This window comes from Podarcis melisellensis, assembly GCF_964234715.1.
Source record: "Podarcis melisellensis genome assembly, chromosome: 16".
Taxonomy (NCBI): Eukaryota; Metazoa; Chordata; class Lepidosauria; order Squamata; family Lacertidae; genus Podarcis; species Podarcis melisellensis.
The window spans coordinates 18,786,395-18,813,728 of NC_138533.1; the positions used below are offsets into that span (position 1 = coordinate 18,786,395).

Genomic DNA, 27,334 nt, shown 5'->3' on the forward strand with positions numbered 1-27,334 from the left:
ACACAATGGGGAGGGCACCTTCCTGACCGTACTGACAACCACGTTTCAAACAGCCCCACACCTGAAATTGCATATGATGCAGAGCAGGTGAGCATGGTTTCGGGAAAACAACCTTGCAGGCCAGCCTCAAATCCCTGACCAAGTCTGACCCATGGGCTGGTGCCTCCTCACCCCTGATTCCAGCCCAGCCCAGCGTCCTCTGGCAGGAAAGTTGGTCTTGGGCACAGAATTGTCTTCCCCATCATTTGCTACCACAACCTTTCATCAGGGGTTGGTATTAATCCAAGCTTGGAATGGAGATTGAGGAATCGGGATGGTTAATTCAGAGGGAGACTCTTTCCGCTGGGCTGCCCATTCCCAAACAGATCAATGCTGCCTGCCTCCATCGCCAGCTGTGATCACCAGGGTTCAACCCACACAGGATGGCAACCCACCAGTCAACACCATAGTGAGGACACTCTCAGTCCCAGAGCCAGCCCTGGGTCAGGTCACTGCAATCCGTCAGGGATGAGAGGCTGCATGCTGAAAAAGATCACTTGCTTATCTCCACAGGCCTCTGAGCGAGGCTGATCTCACGCTTGGTCTCCCAGCCCTCTCGTGCTTCTCTGTCTGCTGTGCCTTTGCAGAACCTCATTAATCTATACACGCCAGAGGCTGTACAGAGATTTAAAGCCAAAGAAAATAATATAGCCTTGTAGGGACGGGGAACTTGTGGCCCTCCAGATGTTGCTGAATTACAGCTCTCTTCATTCCTGGCCATTGGCTGCAGACGTTTGGGGTTGATGTGAGAGATGTTCAGCAATGTCTGGAAATCCTTGTATTAACAACAACAAAGAACAAGAACCCCCCAGTTGTCCTGTGGAACTGAATGCCACAGGATGTCTGGGGTTTAGGACAAATAGGCAAAAGTGTTGGTTGTTAAAACAAGAGCCAGAGGCCTGTCATTAACCCCTAGCAGGTCAGGGAGGCACCATAGCTCAGTGGCACAGTGCTTGCTTTACATATAGATGGTCCTAGATATAATCCCCACAATATCTGGATTTTTTACTTGCCTCCGTCTAAGATCCTGGAGAATGAATGACCAGTAAGAGCAAGCTAGAACTCCCCAATCTGGAGCCCTCCAGATCTTTTGGACCACAAGCCCCATAACCCCTGGCCACTGGCTATACTGCCCAGTGCTGAAGGGAGTTGTAGCCCAAACCATATGGAGGGCATCAGGTGAGGGAAGGCTGGCATAGACAGTAGTAGGGCAAAGGGTTTGACTAGTTTCCCATGTACCTAACCCAGCTTGGAATGATCACTTGGAATGATGAGGCTTAAATCCCCGATTCAACTCATTAATTCACTTAAGCAACTTGCTCTGCCTCAGCCTTAGTCCCCATATTTGCAATATGGGAACAGCGCCAACCTACCTTACAAAATTGCTGCAAAGTTATTGTAAGCGAAGTATCTGGATGCTAAATGCCATTGCAGAAGCTGCCACCATCAGGCCCCTCCTTCCCCAAAATGCAGCCAAGGGAGGAATCTGAAGAACCATTTGCCCTGAAGAGAGGGGAGAAGCAGAAACAGAACTTACAAATTGAGATTGTTCCCCCATCCTGCTTTTTTGGGGTGGCTGTTGTAGAATTGTGATTGATGCTTTAAAAAATAATAATAATTTCACGTATGGAGTCCCCTTGAAAGGTATACAAATCCTCTGAATAAATATTTCATTGCTGAGAATAACCAGAAGAAAAGTTAAGCTAAGCCCCCACCTCAAAACTTGTTTTGACCACCAGGAAGTCAGCCCTGAGATTGGTGGCCACTCAACAGCCAAGATGGGAGACTCTGACCTTTGTCCCCCAGCAATCTGAGACGACAGGGCAGAGGCTTTGACCAGAAGAAAGTCTTGCATCTCAGCAGTGAGCAGATCCACTCCGTAAATTCTCAGTAGCTTCCTACATGTGGGGGGGGGGGCGGCGCGGATGAGGAACTAGTTAAAACCACATCCTCCTATGCTAGACTAATTAATTTAGAATTTAAAGCAGGCGCACAGATGCCGGGGCCAGCTGTTGAATTCAGTCATGTCTGCTCATTGCTTTCGAGGTGTCTCCTCCAAAGCCACGAAGGAACCTTTGCCCTCGCCAGCCTCTCCCAACTTTAAAGATGCTTTGATCGGGAGGGTGGCTCACATCCGCACTTGTCAGACCTCACCTGGGTCCAGTTTTGGGAGCTGCACTTTAGGAAGGACAGAGACAAACAGGAAAAGGGGATAGGGAGGACCAGTGTAGTGGAAAGCCAAAGTCCTAGGAGGGAACACCGGTCTTGAAAGACCTACACTGGCTCCCAGTACGTTTCCAAGCACAATTCAAAGTGTTGGTGCTGACCTTTAAAGCCCTAAACGGCCTCGGCCCAGTATACCTGAAAGAGCATCTCCACCCCCATTGTTCTGCCCAGACACTGAGGTCTAGCGCTGAGGGCCTTCTGGCGGTTCCCTCCCTGCGAAAAGCCAAGTTACAGGGAAACAGGCAGAGGGCCTTCTCTGTAGTGGCACCAGCCCTGTGCAACGCCCTCCCACTAGATGTCAAAGAGAAAAACAACTACCAGACTTTTTGGAGACATCTGAAGGCAGCCCTGTTTAGGGAAGCTTTTAATGTTTAATATATTATTGTATTTTAATATTCTGTTGGAAACCGCCAACAGATGGGCAGGTTATAAATAATAAATTATTATTATTACTATTATATAGTGCTAAAGTCTTATTTTTGAAATAATGGACTGAATGGTGATTGATTCTTAGTTAAACATCTGGCTAGTTCAGATGACCACCCTGAGCTAAGTTAAGAACTTCTGAGAACTGAAAGAAGAAAAGTCACTTGATCCAGGGACAGTCCACATATCTATCTGCCTACTCAGACCTCTTTTTCCTTAATGGTAACTGCTCCTGCTCAGGCTGCACAAAAAAAGCATTTTGGTCCCAGAGAGAGAATTCTACAGGATGGGGTATTTGTGTGCGAAAACAGTCAAAATCCAATTATCCACAGGCATGCCTCTCCAGATGGTGAAGATGTCAGGAGCCATCATGGCTCCTAGGCATGTTCCCTTGGCCACTTGCCAGTGGTGGGCAGGGCCAGAAGCAAAAGTGGGAGGAGCCATGGATGTGACTCCCACATGCCTGTTTTGTCTCTCAACTAGCTGAGAAGTGCAGAACTTTTTTCTGCCCAGGGCCAAATCCCAGAGGCAAAAGTGGGTGGGGCCCTGGATGAGACTCTTACCTTTGTGCAGGAGGCTGCATTCAAAAATTAATTCATGTCAGAGGTTTCTACACAGTCGTGCACAGACCCCTCCATTGTGGCAAGCAAGAAGCATCACCACAACTGAAGGACACACTCCAGCTGGGCAATGGTACTCAAGGAGGGTGTGGCAATGTCCGGGGGGGGGGATATTTGGCCCCCTGGCCTAAGTCTCCCTGCCCCTGATCTAGCAATTCAAGCCTGATGAAGAGTTCTGGGGAATCAAAACTTGCACACTATTTTGCAATATTTCAGTTGGCCTAATCACTTTACATTTTTCTTATGGGCTGACAATACCACCTTTGCTTTTTGTACGACTTGGAAAACACCAAATTTAGCTCTTCTACAGAAGGATCCTAAACTGGACGAAGAGGTGCTCAGACCACCCTGAAGATGGGACTTCCTTCTCCAAGAGGCCATTCTCTGCAGCTATGAGAGAAAGCAAACCAGTCAGGTTTCTGCTTTCTTTTTTTAACCGAGACACGATCTAAAATTAATCTCCAAAAGGTCCCTAGTTTCCCCATTTCCCCCACTTACCAAAGAACGTGCCTGTGCTGTCCAAGGATGGAAATAGATCTAGGTAACAACTGGAATTTATGTTTATTTTTTTTAAAAAAGGGAGATCAACCTATTTTATGTGTCTCCTTCCCAGCTCACCTAGGTACAACATGAAACGTGCAAACCACCTGACAGCACTTGAACATCTGTTTCAGTCTTCCAGGTTCCATCCTATGACTGTGATTCCATCCATGGTTCCAACATTAGCCAATGCCCCCCCCCCCGTTTAATCACCTATTCCAGCCTTTACCAACCTGGTTCCCTCCAGATGTGTTTGACTACATGCTGCACTGGCTGGGGCAGATGAGAGCTGTAGGCCAAAAACAGGCCTCTGGTGAACCTCCAAGGAAGGAAAGGATGCTTGAAAGAGAAGCCGCTACAGGTGTAAATGCATCTATAGCTCTGTTTGGGCAATTATTAGCTCCCATGTCCATCTCTCCTCTGAAATCTGCAAGCATCTGTAGGGTGGAGGCCTCTGCACATGTAGTCGTACATGTGCAAGTTCTCCTGAGATCTGAAATTCTGTTCCTGGGGAGACTGTGTGCATTCAACTATATGTGTGAAGGTGCAGAGAGACTTTCACACCTCACAGGCATAAAACGGGCCCAATTCCTTTGTACAGGATTATTGGCTATTTGTTAATTGAATGTTGGGTATGTTTTATTGAAGTGAGAACCGAGTGCATGGAATGGTGTGGGCAAGGAGAGAACTAAGTGATTGTGGACTGTGTGTTTCAAATAGTTGTGTGAAGTGCGAATATGCAAGTGAATACGCCCGACAACTCTATTACGTTCTTTGGGTAATTATGACTTTTTATGCTATATTGTGACTGCGTTGCATTTTGACATATTTGGAGGTATTTAATTACGTTACTTGAAATGTGGAGTTCTTATTAGAAGCACCATCAATCTTATTCAGTTTTGAATGTGGAATTTGTATTTCTCATGAAGATTTTTTCCCCTTGGGATTTGCAAAACCACTTAGCTGCCGAAATATGAAGCGGTATATCTATATCTATATATGGTCTCCTTGCTCCTGCACTGCTGAACAGTGCTGTATGCTCTTGACACTTAAATTCCCAAGATCACTCGACATAAGATGATGGCCAAGCGCAAGATCTCCAAGGAGATGTTCTCAGACAACTGCTAGTAAGGACCATTAATAACTGAAGGGTAGCAGGAAGGGACCAAACTCAGAGGCAAAACACCTGTCCGGCATGCAGATGGTCCAAGTTTTCATTCCCTGGTTTCTCTAAAGGTCGGAGTAAACAGGTGAACCTGCAGTGCTTGAGACCCTGGGCAGTCGCCATCTGTCAGGGCAGACAATGCTAGGCTCAATGGCCAAATGATCTGACCAGCAATAAGGCAGCTGCCTATATTCTTAAGCATTGCCAAAGGCTGAAGGGTGTGAAGGAGTAGCTGATTTGTATGGGGGGGGGGGCCTCCAAATCTAAACACAGCAGCCAGCAGTGTCCTAGAGACGGCTACGGAGTTCAGGCCACTTGGTCTCCTTCCTAAACAACAGAGGCCTCTAGATATCAACGTCTTCCCAGTGTCCCTGCTGCAGTTCCCATCATTAAGCTGTGCTTCCTAGATTCACTTCCATGGGAACATTTCGGCCCCCAGTTTATATCCCCAGCATGGTGGACAGACTATGACTGCCTTGACTACAACTGGGGAAGATGCAGCTTCACAAAGCTCTCTGGGTGACCTTGGGCCCTTCACTTCCTTTTCAGATCTAACCGACCTCGCAAGGTTGTTGTAGGAATAAAAGGAGCGGGGAGCTCCTCGGGGGAATCAAACGCACAAAGGGAATCCTGCCTGCGAGTGGCTGCCCAACCATGGCCGCCGGCTGGAGCGAGAAGAGCACTCTGCACATGCTCTTGCACCCCTTGCCTCCTGTCTTGACGTATAGCGGCAGGAAGCCCCCTTGCCCCGCCCGAAGCCGAGCTGAGGCACGGGAGAGTTGGGTCTTTTGTCACACAATAGCGGCGGCGGGGAGCCGGGAGCCTGTTCTGCGGGTGAGCGCCTGCGCTGCGCGTGTGCGCGCCCCGTCTGCCTTGCTCTATGTAACAGCCCGGCTCCTGGCGCAGGTTGCGTCCGTGTGCGCGCGTGCCTCGCAAATGCCCTCTTCTCGGTGCTGGGATTTGAGGGCGCAACGTGCACGGTATTGTGTGAAAACGCCCGCTGCGCGCTTTACGACCGGGGAGTTTGCCTGGCTTGCGTTTCCCGGGGCGGGGAGAGAGAAGGATGTCCTTAAAACGCTTCAATGGAGGCGATCTCTTTCCCAGGCAGCCAATGCATTCAGACCAGCACCCATCCATCTTTCCCCCGCCCCGTTAGAATCGGCAAGCCCTGATTTGGAAAAGCGGCGGAGCCTCTCTCTCTCTCTGCCCCTTCCAACCCACCTCTACCCACCACGGCTTCTCCCCCCGGGCTCAGTCAGGGCGGAGGTGCCGCCAGCTTCGCTTGCCTCTCCTTCCCCGCCCGCCGCCGCCTGGAGCCCGATCCACGTGCCGGAGCGCATGACGCGCGGCCAGGGCGCACAGGACGGAACTGGCCCGGCCGCCGCCGCCGCCGCCTGCCTACCTCTCCACGCCCGTCCGCGCTCCAGCTCTGCAACCCAACCGGACGCTGCTGCTGCTGCTGCCGCCGCTCGCCCCGCGTGTCCCCTCCCGGCCGGGCGCCCGCCCCCGCTCCGCTCCCTGCGGCCCTGGCACCGCCCTCTCCTTCCTCCTCTCAATCGGGGGCGGAGAGACCCAGATTGGGGAGGAAGGAGGGGGCGCTTTGCGGCGTCACACAACGCCAGGGAGGACTCACAAAGCGCGGGGGGTGGGGGGGGGAGAAGAGTGGCGGCTAGCAGGAAAGCACGGCTTCTTTCGTTTTCAGGACAAGAGGAGCGAGATTCTGAACATGTGCAGAGTACTTTTGAGTACCGCTCCCTCCCTCGCGGAGACAACGCCAAGACTTGAGTTAGCGCCCTGATTTTGAGGGTGATAGAGAGCGCCCACCACGACGGGGGAGAGGGCAGCCCTCATTCTCCCCCCTCCCCCAAACAGTTTATAATTAACACCCCCTGTTTTATCCATCTGGAATGTTTTATGTGGCCAACACAGCTACGTTTCCTCCAGGAGGCGAGGGCTTTGAAGTCACCCACCCTGAACACCCCGCCCCCCTGAAAGGGAGCAAATCAGCACCATCATGACACACTAAGGGGGGCTGTTTCGGGAAGATGCTCAAGAGCAGGGGTAGGCAAACTAAGGCCCTGGGGCCAGATGCGGCCCAATCACCTTCTCAATCCAGCCTGCGGATGGTCCAGGAATCGGCATGTTTTTACATGAGTAGAGTGTGTGCTTTAAAATGCATCTCTGGGTTATTTGTGGGGCCTGCCTGGTGTTTTTACATGAGCAGAATGTGTGCTTTTATTTAAAATGCATCTCTGGGTTATTTGTGGGGCATAGGAATTCATTCATATTTTTTTTTCAAAATGTAGTCCGGCCCCCAAAAAGGTCTGAGGGACGGTGGACCGGCCCGCGGCTGAAAAAGCTTGCTGACCCCTGCTCAAGAGTGAAGAACAAGTGTAAGGCAAGTTCCCAAAACATACACGAAACCGGGGTTGGTAAGGACTTTAGCACAGAAAACCACCTCCTTCTCTTCTTCACATTGCCAAGGCATAGGTAGGTTCATGTGCAGTCCTTCTCCCCCCAGCTGGAAGACACTCTCCATTCCTAGGCAAACAAGGCCTCCATCTTTGCAACTGGGATTAAATTTAGGGAGGTGTGTGTGGAATCAGTTCTAAAGTTTTCTCTTCCCCCCACTTCTGCCTTGCATTTTCCATTGTAAATGGCGGATTTCTAAAAAGGTCTCAAGTGTGAGCACCTATGATTTGCCTGTAAGAAGGGCCGACAAATCCAGAACCAGTTTGAAAGAGGCGCAGGGGGGCAGAACCCCACCCCGAAAGAGGAGGAAAGCAGCTGCTCTCTTACTCAAGGAGAGAGGGACCAGTGAAGGAGATGCAGAACCCACAACCCCTCTTCTCTCGCAAATATCTGGTTCCCCGTCACCCACCGCAAGTTACAAAACATGATGTACAGGTGGATGGCTGTTGTCGGTTTTTTTCCTGCATTTTTAATTTTTATACCAACCAAAAATCCAGGATCCAGGGGGGCGGTAAAGAGGAAAACAAAAACAAACAAACAAACAAAAATATCCCCAAGGAACAACGGCAGAAAAGAAAAGAAAAATGTCCTTGAGTGTCACTAGTACAAAAGTTAGTGTCCAAGGTGGGTCTCTGTGCAGCGGTTGTGGGAGAGAAAAAGGGGGCAGTGCATGGGGTCCTCCCCCCTCCTCTCACCTTTCGGGTAGACTGAGCCTGCCCCTGCAGGCAAGGAGGGAGGCGAGGCGAGAAATGGGGGCACAGAAGGCTGTAGCAGGGCATGAAAGGAGCAGCCCCCACTCCCCTTATTGCTGTCCATGGTCCTGAATGAGGGAAAGCGGAATCAAGAGTGCATTCCCCCCCCCAAAAAAAGGGGGGGGCGGCAGAATAAGAGTCAAACGGGACCAGCCCGTAATTATGTAGGAGATGAAGCAGCCCCACCCCACCCCACTCAGTACTGGTGTTCTAGGAGGGGCTGCACGGCCGCTGGGCTCTCCTCTTCCTCTCGCTGCCTCTCCCACTCGGCCACAACTGGGGCAGGTTCTGGGGGGCTGCAGTTCCCTCCAGGTGTCGTTGATGGTTCCAGAGGCAAGGGGGGCGTGGAGTCGCTGGTGGCTTCAGGGACTGGTCCTGGGGTAGAGGGCTGAGAGAGAGAGAGAAGAAAGGCGTCCACATAAATATCAAATATTTAGAGAAACAGTACTCGATTCATATTACAAGCCTGCCCAGGACAGATTAAGCTCCTCTGAACTCAGTGAGGACGACCTCTGAGTAGACCTGCATAGGATTTCACTTTTCATCTTAAACATCCTTTGGCATAAAAATTATCCAGTAGGAAAGGAGAACGACAGGCTTTGGTATTATTCCATTTTTTGGTTAAACTGGGGTGTGTGTTTCTTACCCTTTAATACCTTGCACTGTAAACCAGTACCAAAATTATTATACTTTCTGATTCTTTACGCCGCTGGGGGGATTTGAATGGAAAGAATACCAGAATTCCAACTGGCCTCAGAAAGGGGCCTGAGCTACAAAGAGTTGGGGAGGGGAGAGGATGTGGCTGTGGTTAGAGCTGGGGGGAGGGAGACAAGGGTTAGGACCCAAGGGATTCATCCAGACACCACAATGCACACTGTCTGCTAATGGCTGGCAAATCCTCCTCCTGACCTTCAAAATACACCCCCTCCTTGTTGTTTATGGGGGAGGGGGAGTTGGCCTAATAGCTTTCCATTAGCACTAAGAGGATTGCAGAGCTAAGGATGGCACCACGCTGAGCCCAGCCACCTGGCTGGGGTGGGGAAGGAAGAATATCATTGTTTTCTCTCTCTCTCCTCTCATTAGCCATAACCATCATATCTGAGATTAGGTCCTCCTGAACATTCCCCTAAAGCACGAGTGGGGAACCTGCACTGCCCTCCAAGGGTTATTTATTTGTCTTTATGTATGGGCCGCTTCCCAGCATAAATTCATCAACGCAGATGTAACTAAATAAAGCTCTAATCGTTTTAATGTTTTGTCACTTTTGTGTCCACAACCCTGAGCTCCTTCAGGAGGAAGGATGGGATATAAATCAATTCGATAAACAATGAGAGCACAAAAGCACGAACTTTCCATAGGACTAGGCCAATGAGAATAAAGGATTTCTTGCTGTTGTCAAATGAGCCTCGCCAATTTGGGAAACAACCAATGATGCTCCTATAGATGATCTCAGTGATTGAGCTGGGATATCCCTGAATACCCTGGGCCTAAGCAGTGTTAAAAACACAGGTATATAAGCTAGGTGCCAAACAGCTTCTTAAACCGAGGCTACAATTGCCAAAACGGAATGCCTAGTTGCCATTTTTGGGCCAGGCAGCTCAAAAGTCGTATTTTTCTGTACAACTCTTTGGTTCCTGAAATTCATACAGGATAAACGGATAAAATTCGACAGGATGTGTTGCTGGTGTGTGAAAACGGCCAAGACCCAAAGACCCCATGCCCTCCAGATGGTGGAGATGTCTTCACTTGGTTGCAAGTGGCTGATAGGCAGGTGCAAAATGCGCCTGGCGAATTTTGAATGCTGGACCTAAGTGGTTGGGGGATTTGTAAATTAATAAAAGGACCTTAAGCCTGGCTCAGCAGCAGATGGGCAACCCGTGCAGATGTTTTAACAATGGTGTGACATGCTGTTGGCCAGCTGCCCCCTTATTGTAACCAAGCATTTGCCTAATGGTTCCCGAGATCAAGCAGCAGATTCTTATCCATGCTTGGATGAATTGGGTGCCATTTTGGATCAAGATGGCGGACTGACCTTTCAAAATGGCACCAATCTTTCATTTTCTTAGAATTCCCAAAGAACACTGGATATAAGGCTTCTGGGTAGATGTTTATAGAACAGGCAGAAGGGACAATGGCTGAAGACCAATTCCATGTTATTTCAGAAACTCAAAAGAACCGGCTTTCCTGTAGAGGGACCAGACTGGCTATTTCCCACCACTTTATCAATTTGTTTATTACTTAATTTTATATCCTGGCTTTCCGTGCAGCGGGATCCAGGATGGCTCATAACAATGAAAGAAAACACAAAGTGCCTTAGCAGAGATTCCTGCATTGCAGGGAGTTGGGACTAGATGACCCTTGGGTCCCTTCCAACGCCACGAATCCACGAGGCTATTAAAACATCTGCCCTCTTGTGATATGTCAGGGTACAAAGAGGAAGGGAAATACAGTGGTACCTTGGGTTACATACGCTTCAGGTTACAGACTCCACTAACCCAGAAATATTACCTCGGGTTAAGAACTTTGCTTCAGGATGAGAACAGCGGCAGCAGGAAGCCCCATTAGCTAAAGTGGTGCTTCAGGTTAAGAACAGTTTCAGGTTAAGAACAGACCTCCAGAACGAATTAAGTACTTATCCCGAGGTACCACTATAATTGGGAGGGAGGGAGGCAGCCCACTGAAATTCAGCTGAAGGGCAAAGCTTTCCTGCTGGCTCTCTTGCAAGGCTGTAAAGGCAAGGCAAGTCTATTAACAATGGATGGAGGTGAGCAGATACACACCTGAGGTTTAGGGCTCCCACCAACACCCGGAGTCCCCAGCGCAGCCACAGCGGGAGATGATAGAGCAGCGTTGTCCTTCGTGCGGGGCGAGGGTGTTCCGGGGGGGACGTCGCTCTCGCTCCCGCCCAGCCCGTTCAGTCCCTTGCGGCTGGGTAGGCTCCATTTGCCACAGAGGCCCTCATAGGCAAAGGCGGAGTGGGCCCCGAGCCCTGGGCGGAGAGGCAGAGGGGCACGTCCCGGCCCCTCAGCCACAGAAGCCAAGGAGCTGGCGCAGGAAAGCTGGCTTCCCAAGAAGTGCGGACCAGGGGGCCACGATGCAGCCGGCGTAGGTGGGGGCCGTCCTTCGCCCTGGCTCAGCAAGGGGCCTGCCGGCTGGGGCTGGACCAGCCAGCTTTGGCTCGGAGGAAGAGGAAGGCCGGACTCTAGTTCTGCAGAGATAAGAACAGCAACGTGGCCACCACAGCAATGTGACAGGACAAGCCCCAAGGGATGAGCAGCCCTGAGCCCACACCGAGCCTTCTTATTGAAAGGGCATTGGACAAAATTCAGAGAGGATAAGGCTGTCAATGGCTATACGCTAAGAAATATGCCTGAACATTGAGCGTGTAAGTTTACGTCTGAAATCAATGGGTAGAACAAACATCATTACATGTACGTATGGATAAGTGTTTAATGGTTATATGTTTGAAAACCAGTAAAAAAAAAAAATTCGTTTTAAAAGGCTGTCAGTGGCTTTTAGCCATGTTGGCTATGTTCTTCTTTGATGGTCTAGTGTCTGCAGTGAGAACAAAGAGAGTGACCTCTCCAGAGTAACTCCCAGTCAACAGACTCCGTAAGGCACAAAGGAGATCAGGAATAACTAATATGGGCATAATATTTGATAAAGAAATAAAGGAACAATTGATGGAAATTAAAACCTCACACAGGAAGAAGAAAGGAGAACTTCATTTGCGAATTTACAAATTACTATATGTGTGAATGCGAACTGAAGTTAATCATTGTAGCTGTGGTTTAAGGGATTTTACCAAGAAACAAAATTTATATTTGGCTATGTAATTGATTTGTATTGGAATTGGTATTGCTATTTCGTATTAATATAATATGGCACATGTTGGATTTTTGTAATTAATAATAATAATAATAATAATAAATTTTATTTATATCCCGCCCTCCCCAGCCGAAGCCGGGCTCAGGGCGGCTAACAACACCAAAATAGTGCGACATTATAAAAACATTATAAAAATTAATTAAAATCAAGATTGATGGCAGCCATAAAGTTTTGTAAAGGTTGCCAGAGGAGGGAGTCAGGCTGCGCCCTAACCAAAGGCCTGGCGGAACAGCTCTGTCTTGCAGGCCCTACGGAAAGATGTCAAGTCCTGCAGGGCCCTTGTCTCTTGTGACAGAGCATTCCACCAGGTTGGAGCCGCAGCCGAAAAGGCCCTGGCTCTAGTTGAGGCCAGCCTAACCTCTCTGTGGCCTGGGACCTTCAAGGTGTTTTTGTTTGAAGACCGTAGGTTCCTCTGTGGGGCATACCAGGAGAGGCGGTCCCGTAGGTACGAGGGTCCTAGGCCGTATAGGGCTTTGAAGGTTAAAACCAGCACCTTAAACCTGATCCTGTACTCCACCGGGAGCCAGTGCAGCTGGTATAGCACCGGATGAATGTGATCTCGCAGCGAAGACCCCGTAAGGAGTCTCGCTGCGGCATTCTGCACCCGCTGGAGTTTTTGGGTCAGTCTCAAGGGCAGCCCCACGTAGAGCGAGTTACAATAATCCAGTCTGGAGGTGACCGTCGCGTGGATCACAGTAGCTAGGTCAGGGCGAGAGAGGTAAGGAGCCAACTGCTTAGCTTGGCGGAGATGAAAAAATGCCGCCTTTGTAATAGCTGCAATCTGCGCCTCCATGGAGAGGGAGGTATCGAAGATTACACCCAAACTCTTAACGGACGGTGCTGGCACTAATTGCACCCCCGCAAGAGATGGGAGCTGCCCCCTCAGTCCCATATCATCCCGTCCCAGCCAGAGGACCTCTGTCTTCGAAGGATTTAACTTCAACCGGCTCCCACGCAACCATCCAGCCACAGCTTCCAAGCATCTGATCAGTGTGTCTGGGGCCGAGTCAGGATGGCCATCCATCAACAGGTAGAGTTGGGTGTCATCAGCATACTGATGGCAGCCCAGCCCAAAACTCCTGACAAGCTGGGCGAGGGGGCGCATAAAGATGTTAAAAAGCATCGGGGAGAGAATCGCACCCTGAGGCACTCCACACACCAAGGAGTGGCGCGATGACAATTCCCCCCCAAGCGCCACCCTCTGTCCCCGACCAGAGAGAAACGAGCGCAGCCATTGAAGGACTGTGCCCTGGATCCCCACGTCGGCAAGGCGGTGGTCCAGAAGTTCATGATCGACCATGTCAAAAGCTGCTGACAAATCTAGAAGAATCAGCAGCCCCGACCCGCCTCGATCCAGCTGTTAGGGCAACCAGAGCCGTCTCGGTCCCATGACCAGCGCGGAAGCCGGACTGGAATGGATCCAGAGCCGATGTTTCATCCAGAAACCCACCAAGCTGTTCAGCAACCGCTCTCTCAATCACCTTACCCAGGAACGGAAGATTCGAAACCGGGCGGTAATTGGATAGATCTAAAGGATCTAATGATGTTTTCTTTAAGAGCGGGCGCACCACTGCCTCCTTCAGTTCCCCTGGGAATGTCCCCGTGCCAAGGGACAAATTGATGATATCCCCCAGGAGGGCCCGCACCTCGTCTGGACACGCTCTAATCAGCCAAGACGGGCACGGGTCAAGAGGACAGGTGGTGGGCTTTCCAGCTCGGAGGAGTCTGTCCACATCGGCTGGGGATATCCGGTCGAAGTGGTCCAATACTGGACCCGAGGACAGTCGAGGGGCCTCCAGTTCCTTTATTGTATCCAAATTGGCAGGGAGGTCATGGCGGAGCGACAAGACCTTCTCCGCAAAAAAGCTCGCAAATGCCTCACAGCTGTGTGTCAATTTGTTATTTAAATTTGGCTGTCCTTCGAGGGACGTTAAAGACCGAATTATACTAAATAATTGCGCCGGGCGAGAGCTAGCGGATGCAATGGAGGCCGAGAAGTAGGACTTCTTAGTGGCCTTCACAGCCATCTCGTAGGTTTTCATAAAAACCCTATAAGATGTTCTTGAAGCTCCGTCACGGGCACGCCGCCATACTCGCTCTAGCCGTCTGAGGTCCCGCTTCATTTTCCGGAGCTCCTCGGTAAACCAGGGAGCCCGGTTTCTGCGGGGTCGCAGAGGGCGCTTAGGTGCGATCTCATTGATGGCTGCCAGGAGATGGGTATTCCCGCCCTCAACAAGCTCAGTCAATGAGTCGCCAGGGGGAGAAAGGTCCCGCAAGGCTTGACGGAATCTATCAGGATCCATCAGCCTCTGCGGGCGAGCCCAAATTGGCTCGCCACCTAAGCAGGGTGGGGGTGGAACGTCAATCCTGGCTTTCAGAGCGTAGTGATCAGACCATGGCACCTTCATCGAAGGAAACATGATCACATCTATACCAGCGCCAAAGATCAAATCCAGCGTGTGGCCTGCTTGATGTGTGGGGCCCGAAACAAACTGGGAGAGCCCTAGTGTCGCCATGGAAGACACCAGGTCCAGAGCCTGTGAGGAGGGAGTGGCATCAGCATGGATGTTGAAGTCCCCCAATACCAATAGGTTAGGGAACTCCAAGGCCCAGCCGGCCACCGCCTCCAGCAGGCCTGGCAGGGTGGCTGCTGGTGCGCTAGGTGGCCGGTACACCAGCCAGACAGCCAAGCTCACCTCGGAGCCCCACACTAGGCCAACACATTCAATGCCGGGGATCGATGGCGATGGTAGAGCCCTGAAAGAACAATCTTCCCGGATTAATAATGCCACCCCTCCCCCCCGGCCCACAGTCCGCGACTGGTGGAGGACGGAGAAACCTGGGGGCGCCATCTCTCGTAAAGTAACAGTATCCCCTTCGCGCACCCAGGTCTCCGTCACACAAGCCAGGTCGACCCCCTGCGAGATGAAGAAATCTCGCAGGGTGGCGGTTTTGTTGCCTATAGACCTGGCATTGCACAACACCAGTGACGGAGGTGAGTAATCTTTGCTCACCCTACCCTCGTCTCTCGGGATGGGGCGCAGATTGGAAGGGGTACGAGCATATCCGTATCTCGATCCCCTTCGCCTATGACATCTGCCCCCACCGCCATACCTCCCTCGCCCCTCCACAGTAGGAATCCCAAGCCTCATATTCGCCTCCATTTACAGAATATAAAAGCAAACAAACAAACAAACAAAATTACACTGAAACAAACCAATCCCCACCCCACTCCACAATCACCCCACCCCAACCCAAAATAAACCAAAACAAAATAAAAATACATAGATAAAAACCACAGCTTATGGTGGTACAACAAATCAAAAAATAAAAACAGTTTAAAACATATAAAAACACTTCAAACAACCGCTGCAGCAGCACTGGTGTCCTCAAAAGCTGCGGCAGTGGTGGGCGTGGGCCCCGCCCCCTGGCCTGATGGAGAGTGGGCCTGCAGGGGGAGGAGCCCTCCCCCCAAACGCACGGCAAAGCGGCAGCAGCAATGTTCCGAGGCCTCCTGAGGTGGAGTCTGGGGCCCGCCCCCAGGCCCAAGATGGAAAATGGGCTTGCAGGGGGAGCGGTCCTCCCCAAGACTCACCGGCAGAGCGGCAGCAGCAGTGTCCCGGGCCTCCTTGGAGTCTTTTATGGATGCAGCGGCAGCGATGTCCCTGGCCTCAATGAGGCCTCTTAAAGCCGTGGCGAAGGTGAGCCTGGGCCCCGCCCCCTAGGCCAGATGGAATTGGCCTGAGGAGGGAGAGGCCTTACACTCCAAACACTCACGATGCAGCGGCAGCGATGTCCCTGGCCTCAATGAGGCCTCTTAAAGCCGTGGCGAAGGTGAGCCTGGGCCCCGCCCCCTAGGCCAGATGGAATTGGCCTGAGGAGGGAGAGGCCTTACACTCCAAACACTCACGATGCAGCGGCAGCGATGTCCCTGGCCTCAATGAGGCCTCTTAAAGCCGTGGCGAAGGTGAGCCTGGGCCCCGCCCCCTAGGCCAGATGGGATTGGCCTGAGGAGGGAGAGGCCTTACACTCCAAACACTCCAAACACTCACGATGCAGTGATATTTAACAAAGAAGAAGAAGGAGAAGAAGAAAACAATGACGATAGTGTCTGCAGGTGCGGGTGTGTGTGTGTGAGTGCTGTTACAGGTTTTCCATCCAGCAGGCTCTCCTTCTGCTGGAATTCCAGCCCTCCTCCTGTTTCCAAAACCCTGTCCTCTCTGACCCCCACCCGCTGTGTTCACCCCTATTATGACCCATTCTTTCACCAAACGCCGTTGCATTTGCGGGGGGGGGGGGAGTCCTCCTTACCTGCCTGAGGCTGGGCAGTGGTGATGACCGGTTCGGAGGGGTTTGCAGCCCCTGTGCCCACACTGTGAGCGGTGCTCCCAGGAGCCTGAGACCCGTGCACGGTGGGATTATTGCTGAGGGAGGAAGAGCCACCACCGCAGTCCGAATCCTCAATGTTCCCTCCGCTATTGCAACCAGCCCCACAGCCTTTCTGCAACCTGTGAAACAGAGGATGAAATTGGGACAGGTCTTGAGCAGGTGGGGTTGCAAGCAAAGGGAATAGCTGTGCTGGTTACTGCCCACCCTGTCCTTCTAGTTGCCAAGAACCGCCCCCAACCTTGAATTTTATTTATTGATTGTATTTATTCTTGCCTTAGCCCTGCTATCTTCGGAAATAGGCTCCACCCTGCACCACAGAGAACTAGTAGGCTTCTTCCTGGGTGCCACATGGTCAGCTCAACAATGGAAGAGCCAGACTGAAATACCCCTAAATATATGGAAAAATAATATGTGGGATACAGCGATGTTTGAGGGTCTTGCCAGACACAGGAGGGCAATTACAGTAAAGGCATAACGAAAAGAGGTACCTTCCAAGAAACATGGACCCCTTTTTTAAACTATGTTAATGGCCAAAATCAAGACTTTGTTATACCAACTGCTCCATCTGCGCAGTGGAGAGGTTAAGTAAAGTAATATGTTTGAGCACTGAATGTATAAGCTTATGTCCAAAGTCAATGGATGGAACAAACACCATCAGATGTACTGCTGAATGTTCAAAGGTATTTGCTTAAAAACCAGAAACAAATTTTTAAATTAAAAAAAATAAAATTGCATTTATATTCCACCTTCTTCTCCAAGGAGCTCAAGGTGGCGAACAGGGTCCTCTCGCTCCTCACTTAACCCCAACAACAACCCTGTGAGGTAGGTTAGGCTGAGACACAGTGACTGGCCCAAGGTCACCCCGTGAGCTTCATGGCTGAGTGGAACCTGCAAACCCCCAGAAGTTGCTGACCTCCAACTCCCATCAGCCCTAGTCACTAGCCATGTTAGCTGGAGACCCGCAGGATTTGAGACGGGCACAGTATCCCCCATCCCAGCCGCAGGAAAACATGGAGCCTCCTGCAACACAAGGGAGAGCCTCACCTCTCCCAGCTTCGTATGAACCAAGCGGAGATATTGTGCAAGCTGATGGGGCCTCCCCACAGCGAGCGCAGCTGCGGGTGGCTGCCGGCGTACGAAGTGGTCAGGGGAGAGACGTAGATGGGGTATCCGATGGGCTGGTCGCAGGAGGAGTTGATCATGTTGCGCAGGGCCTGCTTGGCGTTCTGGATGCTGCCGCGCTCGGGGTTCCGGTTGCGGAGAAACACCAGCTCCTGCTGCTGCCCGGCCCACAGACCCCGCACACATTCCCGGTTCACCTGGAACAGAAGGAGGGAGGAAAGCGTTGCTCCGCAAGAAGCACACAGCGCAGGTTTCCAGCTTTGGGAGCAGGAGCTGGGTGCAGGACGGAGTCAAAGGGGCATCCACCAAAAGCCCAAATTAGCTCCTCAACATTCTCTTCTTTGCACAGTTTCTTTGAACGCGGAATCTCTGCACAAGTCCCAGGAGAACCCATGCCAATAGTAGAAGTTCTGGCCACTGCCTGAGCAATGGGTGTGGGTGTGCTGCAATTGCTTGCCCTTGCTGCCCCTGCTGGTTCAGGCAGTGACACACCCAGCTGCTCTTCTGGTCGGGATCCAGGCAGGTCTGTCTCCCCAGAGATGCCTCTTCCTGCAAAAGGCACCTCTGGGCATGCCAGGCATGCAAGCTCAGGCTGGCACACGCTTGCAGGTAATCCAGACAGAGGCACAAAGACTGGAGTGGGGATGAGCAACACCAGCTCAGTTCCAGGCTCTCTCGCTTGCAAGCCTCCTCACACCGCCCAAAGCAATGTAGGAAAACCCTTTTGAGGTCATTTTAACAGCTATTCTAGGGTGGGTGCATGGGTACACACACAAGGCTGCACCCTGGCTTGTTCTACTTGCCAACCCCACCCCTAAATATCCCACGGTATGAAGGCACTTTGCTCAAACCTCTGCCATTGTTTAAAACCACAATTTTCTTCTCCCCAGCTCAGCTTTAATCTAACTTCTGCTGTTGTTTTTCCCATCAGTGTTCCTCCCTTTTCACTCCCATGCCATGCCCACTAGTGTTGTGCAACTGCCAGCCTTCTCTGTTGCTCCCCTACCAAACCCTGACTTCATGAAAATGCAGTATTGTGATGTGGCGAGGCGCTACAAATCCTCCAATGAGGACTGCATGACGACAACCTTATATTTTTATGTATACAGAAAGATATAGGCAGTTTTGGGTGAGATGTTAACCGAGGCTAGGAAGTTCTTCTGTAAAAAGGTGCAAGGTGGACAGGACAACTATTGCCAGCCAAACTAAAATGCTGGAAGGGGACTCAGCAGAAAGCTTCCACAAGTCAGCAAAACCCTGATGGAGGAAATGATGCAAACTGTAAGGACCGACTTCCCCAGCCTGCTGCCCTTAAGATGTTTCGGACCACAACTCCCATCAGCCTCAGCCAGCGTGGTCAGTGGTCAGGGAAGGTGGGAGCTTGAGTCCAACAACATTTGGAGGGCACCAAGTTGAGGAAGGCTGCTATGAAGTTTATTTTTAGGAGCTGGAGAAACCAGGTGAGTCGGCTGCATGAAGCCAAACGCACTGGTCTGTCTTTGTTTCCCAGTGTGGATGCTTCAGGCTCTGCTTGCCCTGAACAATGCTGACGTGGGCAATCTTTTCTCGCTACCTGAGTCCTCAAACTTCCCTGCCCACAGAGCTCAGCTTCTCACCCACTCCCATGAAAGTGGAAAATCCAACCATCTCCCACAATCTCAGCCTTTTGCCCACCTTGATGACCCGGAATCCGAGGTAGCGCTTGTTGAGCATGATAATCTTGTACTCGTCGCTGGCGTCGTCCATCACATGGCGCAGGGCCAGCAGGGCGGGTGTGTTGGTGAGGATGGCACTGCGCCAAGCGGGGTCGCCCTCATGCGAGATCACCATCTTCTCCTCGTTCGACCGTATGGCGTCGTACAACACGGCTGGGTCGTCGTACTCGTCCGGGGAGGTGAAATGGTCCTTGAAGAGGAGGAGAGGCAATGCTGTATTGCAAGGGGCGAGACAGGGAAGGAGCACCCCTGGCTTCTTCCCCTGGGGGGTTCCCCAGCTGGTTTCTCCCACCACTCCCCTGCCTCCAGCCAGTCCACGACACAACCTGGCTCTGTATGGCAGCTTCCAATGCTCCTACTTAATTATGTGGGTGGGGCAAAGGCACACCTGGTGTAGCTTGAGTGACATGCGCACTCCGGGTGCCACCACGTGATGCAGCAGGTCCATGTCAGCAAAGACCCACTCATCGCGCGGTGATGTGATTCGGAAGTCCCCCTTGAACAGTGCATGCAGGCCGTACAGGAAGGGCTCCAGGCTGCAGAGAAAGAAGGAAGGAGGGAGGAAGGGAGGAATCACGGAATTGCAGAGTTGGAAGGGACTGGGGAAACCCAGTCAGATGGGTGGGGTACAAATAATAAAAAATATTATTATCCAGTCCAACCCCCTGCAATGTAGGAATTGTTTTGCCCAATGTGGGGCTCGAACCTACGATCCTAAAATTAAGAGGCTCATGCCATGATTAAGATTAAAAGCCTTAGATTGGGCTATGTTGTTCAGGCAGGCCACACAAGCAGGAGTCTTTAGCAGTTGTTCCCTATACAGTTGCACCTTGGAAGTTGAACGGAATCCGTTCCAGAAGTCCGTTTGACTTCCAAATGTTTGGAAACCAAAACGTGGCTTCTGATTGGCTGCAGGAAGCTCCTGCAGCCAATTGGAAGCTGCGGAACCCCTGTTGGATGTTCGGGTTCCAAAGAACGTTCACAAACTGAAACAGTCACTTCCGGGTTTGTGGTGTTCGGGAGCCAAAACGTTCAAGTACCAAGGCGTTTGGGATCTGAGGTACAACTGTATCCTCATCATCACCACCATCACCACCATCATCATTATACAAACTGATATGCTGCCTCGCTAGGCAAACAATAATATAAACCCGTGTGGCAAAGCATTCCAATCAAACCTACAGTGGGGTTCTTAACACAGAGGGTAGGGAGGAGGCATGTCTGGGGCTGGTCTCACCTGGCTGACATGCTGTGGGAGGCAGTGCCCAAGGCCCGGCGCCCCAGGATGCAGAGCCCAAAGCACAGGGTGACCAGAGGGGAGTTCCACTCCCGGTCCACCGGCTGAAAGAAAGAAAGAAAGAAAAGACACACGGTGGCATGGGAGGCAGAACAGGGCCCACACACAGAATCTGTATTTGTCAGGGCTGGAGTCAGATGCAGGTCAGCATGAAGAAGCAGAGTCGGGGTTGTCAGTGAAGGTAACTCTTTATTCAAGGAAATGGCATGCAGCTCAGCAACACTTCTTGCCCTTATAGAGCAGCTGCCAAGACAGAAGGTCCCCACCTTCCACCCCTTCGAAGGCTCCTCCTCTCCCAGATGTTTCCCAAGCACACATCTGACCTCCTCATTATGCTGCTCATTCTTGGAGACCAGGGTGGAGGACAGCTTGTTGCAGGAGGAGAGGGAGACTCAGATGGGCGGCATTTAATTATTCCATCTCTGGAAGACTCTGAGCAGCCCACATACATTGGGGATTTGGGAAGACTTCCAGGAGAACCAGGTGGAACCCCAGGCACCTCCTTTTTCCAGAGAGGGAGCAACCATTTCTCTCCTACAACGGCCCATGACTCACCTTCTCCCTGCGGCTAGCACAGTACTGGATCCAGTCGAGGTAGATGTTGCAGAAGGAAGCCAGGGTGATGCCTGCCATGCGGTGATCGTAATCCTCGTCTATGTTGAGGTTGAAGGTGGGGTCGCTGTCTGCGTAGTTCAGAGAGGTGCAGGGGCGGAGGGCCTCCTGGATCCCCTCATTGCCCAGCCACTCCTCGAGCTTTGGAGAGCCAGTCACATAGTAGATGATGCTCTGGCAAAGGGAAGTTGGAGGTGATCACAAAGGATGGGAGGGGAGGGATCTCAGCATGCCGCAAGACTTCCTGTGACTGTTTCTCTAAACCAGGGTTTCCCAAACTTGGGCCTCTCTCCAGCTGTTCTGGGACTACAACTCCCATCATCCCTAGCTAGCAGGACCAGTGGTCAAGGATGATGAGAAGTGTAGTCCCAAAACAGATGGAGACCCAAGTTTGGGAAACCTTGCTCCAAACTTCTGTTTTATTTATGAATCACTTACAAGGAAACATCCCAAAGCAGCCAACAATAAAAACATCAACAAAAAACAAGTCCAATAGTAGACTGGGAGAAAAACCTCAATTTACAAGGCTTGTTGGAAAAGGAAGGTCTTCAAGAGGCACCAGAAAGTTAACAGAGGCGGCATCTGTCTAATACAGGGATGGGGGGAAGTTCTGCATTAAAGGCCCCATTCCTAGGACCAAAGTGACTGTATGAAGCTCATGCCTGTTGGCTTGTTAGGCGGAGATTTCACTGTTCAAATGCAACCGGAAAAGGGGACCCCAAAATACCAACCAATTCCTTTGGGAATTCTGTCTGGCAAACATTAGATATGCACTGTTTCCAGGGCTCCCACCTCCCCCTGGAACTCAGTTCCAGCACTTCTCAGGTGGGCGCCATTGCCATTCTAAAAGAATGAGGGAGATGTTCCTGGTGAGTTCTGGCACCTCTTTTTCTAGAAAAACAACACTGACCATCTCTGTTGCTTTTCCGGTGCCTGATGAAGGCACCAACCTCTTTCAACCAACCTTTTCATTTTTAGAAAAATAAAACTATTGTGACATAACAACCATTACTAACAACCCAGAAGTGCAGATCTCCCCTCTCGGGCAACAAGGTTCACCTTGACATAGTAAGTGATGAGGATCTTCCGAAGATCGAAGACCTGGAGCATGGAGGCAGCGTTGTTGTCGCTGATGCTGTAGCCCTCCAGGACGTACTTGGTGGCAGCCACCTCCCAGGCCAGCCAGCGCTGCCCAAAGGCTGCGTTGAAGCTCAGCATGCGCGGCAGGTGGCCGGGCTCGCAGCAGCAGCAGCCCTCGTCCTCCTCCACCCCCTCCGTGATGGCTTCCACCTCTCGCTGCTGGCAGTAGGTACCTGGAAAAGAAAGGGCAGCCTGCATGTTGGTCTGTGGCAGCGGGCGCTGACCTCTCTGTGGCCCATGGGCCATAGTCACCTTTGACAGCAGGAGATCTGAGCCCACACTTAAATAAGAATACAGAGATCCTTGCAGATAAGTTGAGGAGAAGGGCTACTGCCCCCTCCTTGCTCATGAAATAGCCAATCTAATGACTATGGAGGGGGGGGGTCACTTGCGATTTGCATTACAGTACAAAGCATTCTAAACCTCTCAACAACAGTCTCTTAATTTTGTTTGCTTGCGCTGCTGCCATAAAAATTGATGGGGCTTTGTGCAGGGATGGCAGATTCTACCTCTGGGCTGACGTGTAACCTACCTCTAGCCTGCAGGCTAGATGCAGTGACGGAGCTCAGTGGCAATTCTGGTATCTCCACTTAAAAAAGAACCAGGAGGCAGAGGATGAGAAAAAGCCCTTTCTCTGCTGCGGACCCGCTGCTAGTTAGTGACAGTATTTTCACTGTTCTAAATTCTGAATCTTAGGGTTGTTGTAACCCACCCTGGGACTTGCTGGCAGAAGGTGGGTAATAAATTTTAATAATAATAATAATAATAATAATAGAAACTCAGAGTTGGAAGGGACACCAAGGGTCGTCTAGTCCAACCCCTTGCAATGCAGGAATCTCAGCTAAAGCATCCATGACAGATGGCCGTCCAACCTCTTCATAAAAACCTCCAAGGAAGGAGAGTCCATAACCTCCTGAGAGTGACCGTTCCACTGTCAAACAACCACCATAACAACAACAACAACAACAACAATGGCCAGCCTTCCACACCCTAGTTACCTACAGGTGTTTTGGACCTCAATTCCCATTAACCTTGACCACTGGCGAAGCTGGCTGGGGCTGATGGGAGTTGCAGTCCAAAATATCTGGATGGCACCAGGTTGCAGAAGGCTGCAGTAGGCAGTACTGGAAGGCTGAATGGGCAAATCAAGTTTGACTTGATATAAAGAAGCTTCCTATGCCCAGATGTCAAAGGTCAAGGGCCAAAATGTCCCAGGTTCAGTCTCCTGGCAAGGCTGGGAAAGACCATTACTGAAACCTGGTGTGTGTGTGTGTGTGTGTGACAAAATGGACTAGGGACAGCCCACCCAGATGTTAGGCATCCATCTCCCATCAGCTCCAGGCAGTGTAGCCAACCGTCAGGGAAGGTGGAAGCTGTAATCCAGTCTTCTGGGGCCCTCCAAATGTTTTGGATTACATTTCCCATCGGCCCCCACAAACAGACCCAGGAGCAGTCTTCTGTCCCAGGAAGATTCAGCAGGAAGATCATGGGCTTCCCCATTGCTTTGGCCTCCCTGCCGACTTACCGCGAAACTCGAGGCCCCGCAGCTGGAAGGTCACCAAGCCGTTGCCAATCTCGATGAGGTGCACAAGGGCGTTCAGGTAGTCCGAGGCCAGGATGAAACAGTCCCCTGTGGTGTAGTTGCCCCAGCGCCCCAGGATCAGGTCCCCGCAGAGCGTGTGCTGCAAGGAGCGTGTCAGGTGCTCGTAGAAGATGGAGTTCAGGTTGTTGTCATCGGCGCCTGCGAATCGGGGCAAACCACATGAGCACAAATACGTAGCAAAAGCACAGGGGAGACAGAGAGGAGGAGCCTTCCAGATAATGTTGGATTCCCAACTCTGCCCTCATCACTCGGGACCCAGAAGGGCTTCCCTCCACAACAGGCAGGCTAGTGATTTGGGCAAAGGATAGGTTTTTCTTTACCCGCGGTGCATGATTGCTGCTGGCTTCCATGGCAGCTGAAGTGTTGCAATGCCTGCTGTGCACCCAAGAAACTCCCAGAAAAATTCTCCATTTAAATGAATCAGCCAATGAGAACTTATCTCTGCCCAAGACCACAAGGAGCCACTGCCAGCCAGTGTCACTGGGCAGACGGTCAAAGACCCTGACTTAGTGTAAGGCAGTCTCCTGCCTTCAGGAATGGGGACTGCAGCTCAAAGATAGAGCCCCTGCTTTGTGGGCAAAGGGCTGCAGGATGAGCCCCTACCATCTGACGCAGCAGGACTAGGGAAGGTTCCCTCTCACACCCTGGAGAGCTGCTGCCAGCCAGAATCAGCAATACTGGGCTAGGTATACAATTAGTCTGACAGGATGTAAGTCAGCTTTCTATGTGCCCTTGTGGCGTTCACACTCCAAGATCATTTAAGCAGCGCACTGGCTCTTTTATCGACTGTACTGCGCTTTAGCCTGGGAAGTGCCTATGTTTATAAGCAGAGGCAGAGACAGCAGGCATAGTGGATGGGTCCTGCTCTTGCAGTAAGTAACTGTAGCCCAGGGACAGGTGACTTGTGGAAAAAGCATCAATCACCTCCCATCATTGTGCCTATCAAATTCAAACTCCCTCTGTGGCTGCACTAGAGTTACATCTAATACTGTATGGCCTTTAGTCTTTTGAGCCCATAAAGTCTGGATACGAAACAGCACTTATTAGTCAGACCCATGGAAGGCTGTGGGATTTCCTTTACAGGAAAGAATGCTTAAGATTGCACAGCAAAATTATTTTAAATGTGCGGATTTATATAGAAAGGTGGACGGAGAGCTGGAAAACAGCCACAGAACTAAAGCACAAAATTTACTCTTATGGAATAGTGACTTTTTTCAGACCAGGTTGACATAAGAAGTGCACTAGGAGCCGGAGAAAACAGTTCTGTGACTCCCCCTGCTCTCCTGCCAGCCTCAAGCTCTCCAGTACCTGGGTTGCGGTCAAGCTGCGTGGCCAGTCGGGTGTTGGAATGGTCAACTCTCTTGGTGCTGAGAAGGAAAGAGAGAGATTAGACAAGGGGGGAGCAACCTGTGGTCCTCAGCTTGACTTAGAAATGTCTTTGCAAGTAATCAGTTCGGACCTCCTGAGTTTTCCCACAGCAGCCCCCATGGAAGGGAGGGAAAGAAAAGGAGGCAGCTCACCCACTTCTGGCTCTGGCCTGCCCACCCCTGGATCCAGTCCCACCCACAATCAGCAGGAATGTGGTCCTGGCCAAGAGCATGGACCCTATGATCCAGTGAGGAAGGGCTGTAGCTCAATGCCGGAGGAATCCCTTCGCAAGCAGGAGGTTCTGGGTTGCATCCCTGGCATCTCCAGGTAGGGCTGGGAATTGTCTCCTACTTGAAACTCTAAACAGACAGAGCAACTGCCAGTTTCCCAAACTTGGGTCTCCAGTGGTTGTTGGGACTACAACCCCCATCATCCCTAGCTAGCAGGACCAGTGGTCAGGGATGATGGGAATTGTAGTCCCCAAACACCTGTAGACCAAGAGTGGGGAAACTGGACTACAACTCCCATGGGCCCCAGCTAGCATGGCCAGTGATGAGGGATGATGGGAGTTCCCCACCCCTGGGGTAGACAATGCTGGGCTAGATGGACCAAAGAGCTGTCTCCATACAAGACAACGTTTCTATTGTAGAAAGCTCACTCCGGAGTTATTTTGAACTCACAGCTGTCCATGGAGGCGCAGCTCAATTCTGCGTCCAGGGCAGTTGTCTATATCAGCTCCATCTGGTACGCAGACTGAGACTCTACCTGCCCATGGATTGTCTCGCCAGAGTGGTACATGCTCTGGTTATCTCCCGCTTGGACTACTGCAATGTGCTCTATGTGGGACTACCTTTGAAGGTGACCCGGAAACTACAACTAATACAGAATGCGGCAGCTAGACTGGTGACTGGGAGCGGCTACCAAGACCATATAACACTGGTCTTGAAAGACCTACATTGGCTCCCAGTACGTTTCTGAGCACAATTCAAAGTGTTGGTGCTGACCTTTAAAGCCCCAAACAGCCTTGGCCCAGTATACTTGAAGGAGCGTCTCCACCCCCATCGTTCTGCCCGGACACTGAGGTCCAGAGCTTAGGACCTTCTGGCAGTTCCCTCACTGCGAGAAGCAAAGTTACAGGGAACCAGGCAGAGGGCCTTCTCGGTAGTGGCGCCCGCCCTGTGGAACGCCCTTCCATCAGATGTCAAAGAAATAAACAACTATCTGAATTTTAGAAGACATCTGAAAGCAGCCCTGCTTAGAGAAGTTTCCAATATTTTATTAATTATTGTATTTTGCTGGAAGCTGCCCAGAGTGGCTGGGGAAACCCATTATTATTATTATTATTATTATTATTATTATTATTATTATTATTATCATCATCATCATCATCATCATCATCATTACTATTAGCGGCTGAGTGGCAAGGGAGATTGGCTCCAGGGTCTCTCTGCAACATGCTTGGCACTCACTTGTAGTCGCGCTCCCAAAACTTGACGGGGCGAGCGTAGGACATGATGAAGACGGCGCTGCCCAGCAGCGGGTTGAGAGGGGTGGAGAACAGAGCAGATAGGACAGCCTGGACAAACAGCATTGCAGAGTCTGGACAGGCAGGCAGCAGTCAAGGAAACGTCAGCATCAAGTTCAAAACGGACAAAGTCAAATACCCGGCTACTCTTGCTGCTGGTTCAGTGTCCAATGTCAGCACACCCCAGGTGCTGAAAGTTACAGCCAGCCACCTGCTCACTGTCTCTCGCATTCACCAAAACAGGGTGCTGTAGGAGTGAGAGTGATGCACTGGGATCCGGGAGACCAGGGTTCACACCCACACTCAGCCAGGAAGCTCAATGGGCAACCTTGGGCCAGTCACTGCCTCTCTCGGCCTAACCTACGTCACAGAGCTGCTTTGGGGATCAAACAGAGAGGCGGAGAACCATGCTGAACTCCTTGAAGGAAAGTTGGG

The 27,334-nt window shown here is 51.2% G+C and overlaps 2 protein-coding genes across 2 annotated transcripts in view; both read right to left on the reverse strand.

Annotated features, from left to right (window-relative positions):
• Nucleotides 1-6,543, reverse strand: part of SIPA1 (signal-induced proliferation-associated 1) — a 37,990-nt gene extending 31,447 nt beyond the window's left edge. The window contains exons 1-2 of the mRNA XM_081892247.1: nt 6,419-6,543; nt 1,413-1,542 (exon numbers count right to left, since the gene is read on the reverse strand). The gene's annotated coding sequence lies outside the window, so the exon portion shown is untranslated. The remainder of the gene's footprint in view (nt 1-1,412; nt 1,543-6,418) is intronic.
• A 1,801-nt stretch (nt 6,544-8,344) lies between these two features.
• The window catches only part of PCNX3 (pecanex 3), a 47,920-nt gene continuing 28,930 nt past the window's right edge, over nt 8,345-27,334 (reverse strand). Inside the window, exons 24-35 of the mRNA XM_081892193.1 lie at nt 26,844-26,973; nt 25,315-25,373; nt 23,929-24,144; nt 22,323-22,576; nt 21,207-21,437; nt 20,592-20,695; nt 19,743-19,890; nt 19,314-19,544; nt 17,562-17,836; nt 16,440-16,636; nt 11,021-11,448; nt 8,345-8,628 (exon numbers count right to left, since the gene is read on the reverse strand). Of these exons, the coding sequence (XP_081748319.1) occupies nt 8,437-8,628; nt 11,021-11,448; nt 16,440-16,636; nt 17,562-17,836; nt 19,314-19,544; nt 19,743-19,890; nt 20,592-20,695; nt 21,207-21,437; nt 22,323-22,576; nt 23,929-24,144; nt 25,315-25,373; nt 26,844-26,973 (2,465 nt within the window). The 3' untranslated portion in view covers nt 8,345-8,436. The remainder of the gene's footprint in view (nt 8,629-11,020; nt 11,449-16,439; nt 16,637-17,561; nt 17,837-19,313; nt 19,545-19,742; nt 19,891-20,591; nt 20,696-21,206; nt 21,438-22,322; nt 22,577-23,928; nt 24,145-25,314; nt 25,374-26,843; nt 26,974-27,334) is intronic.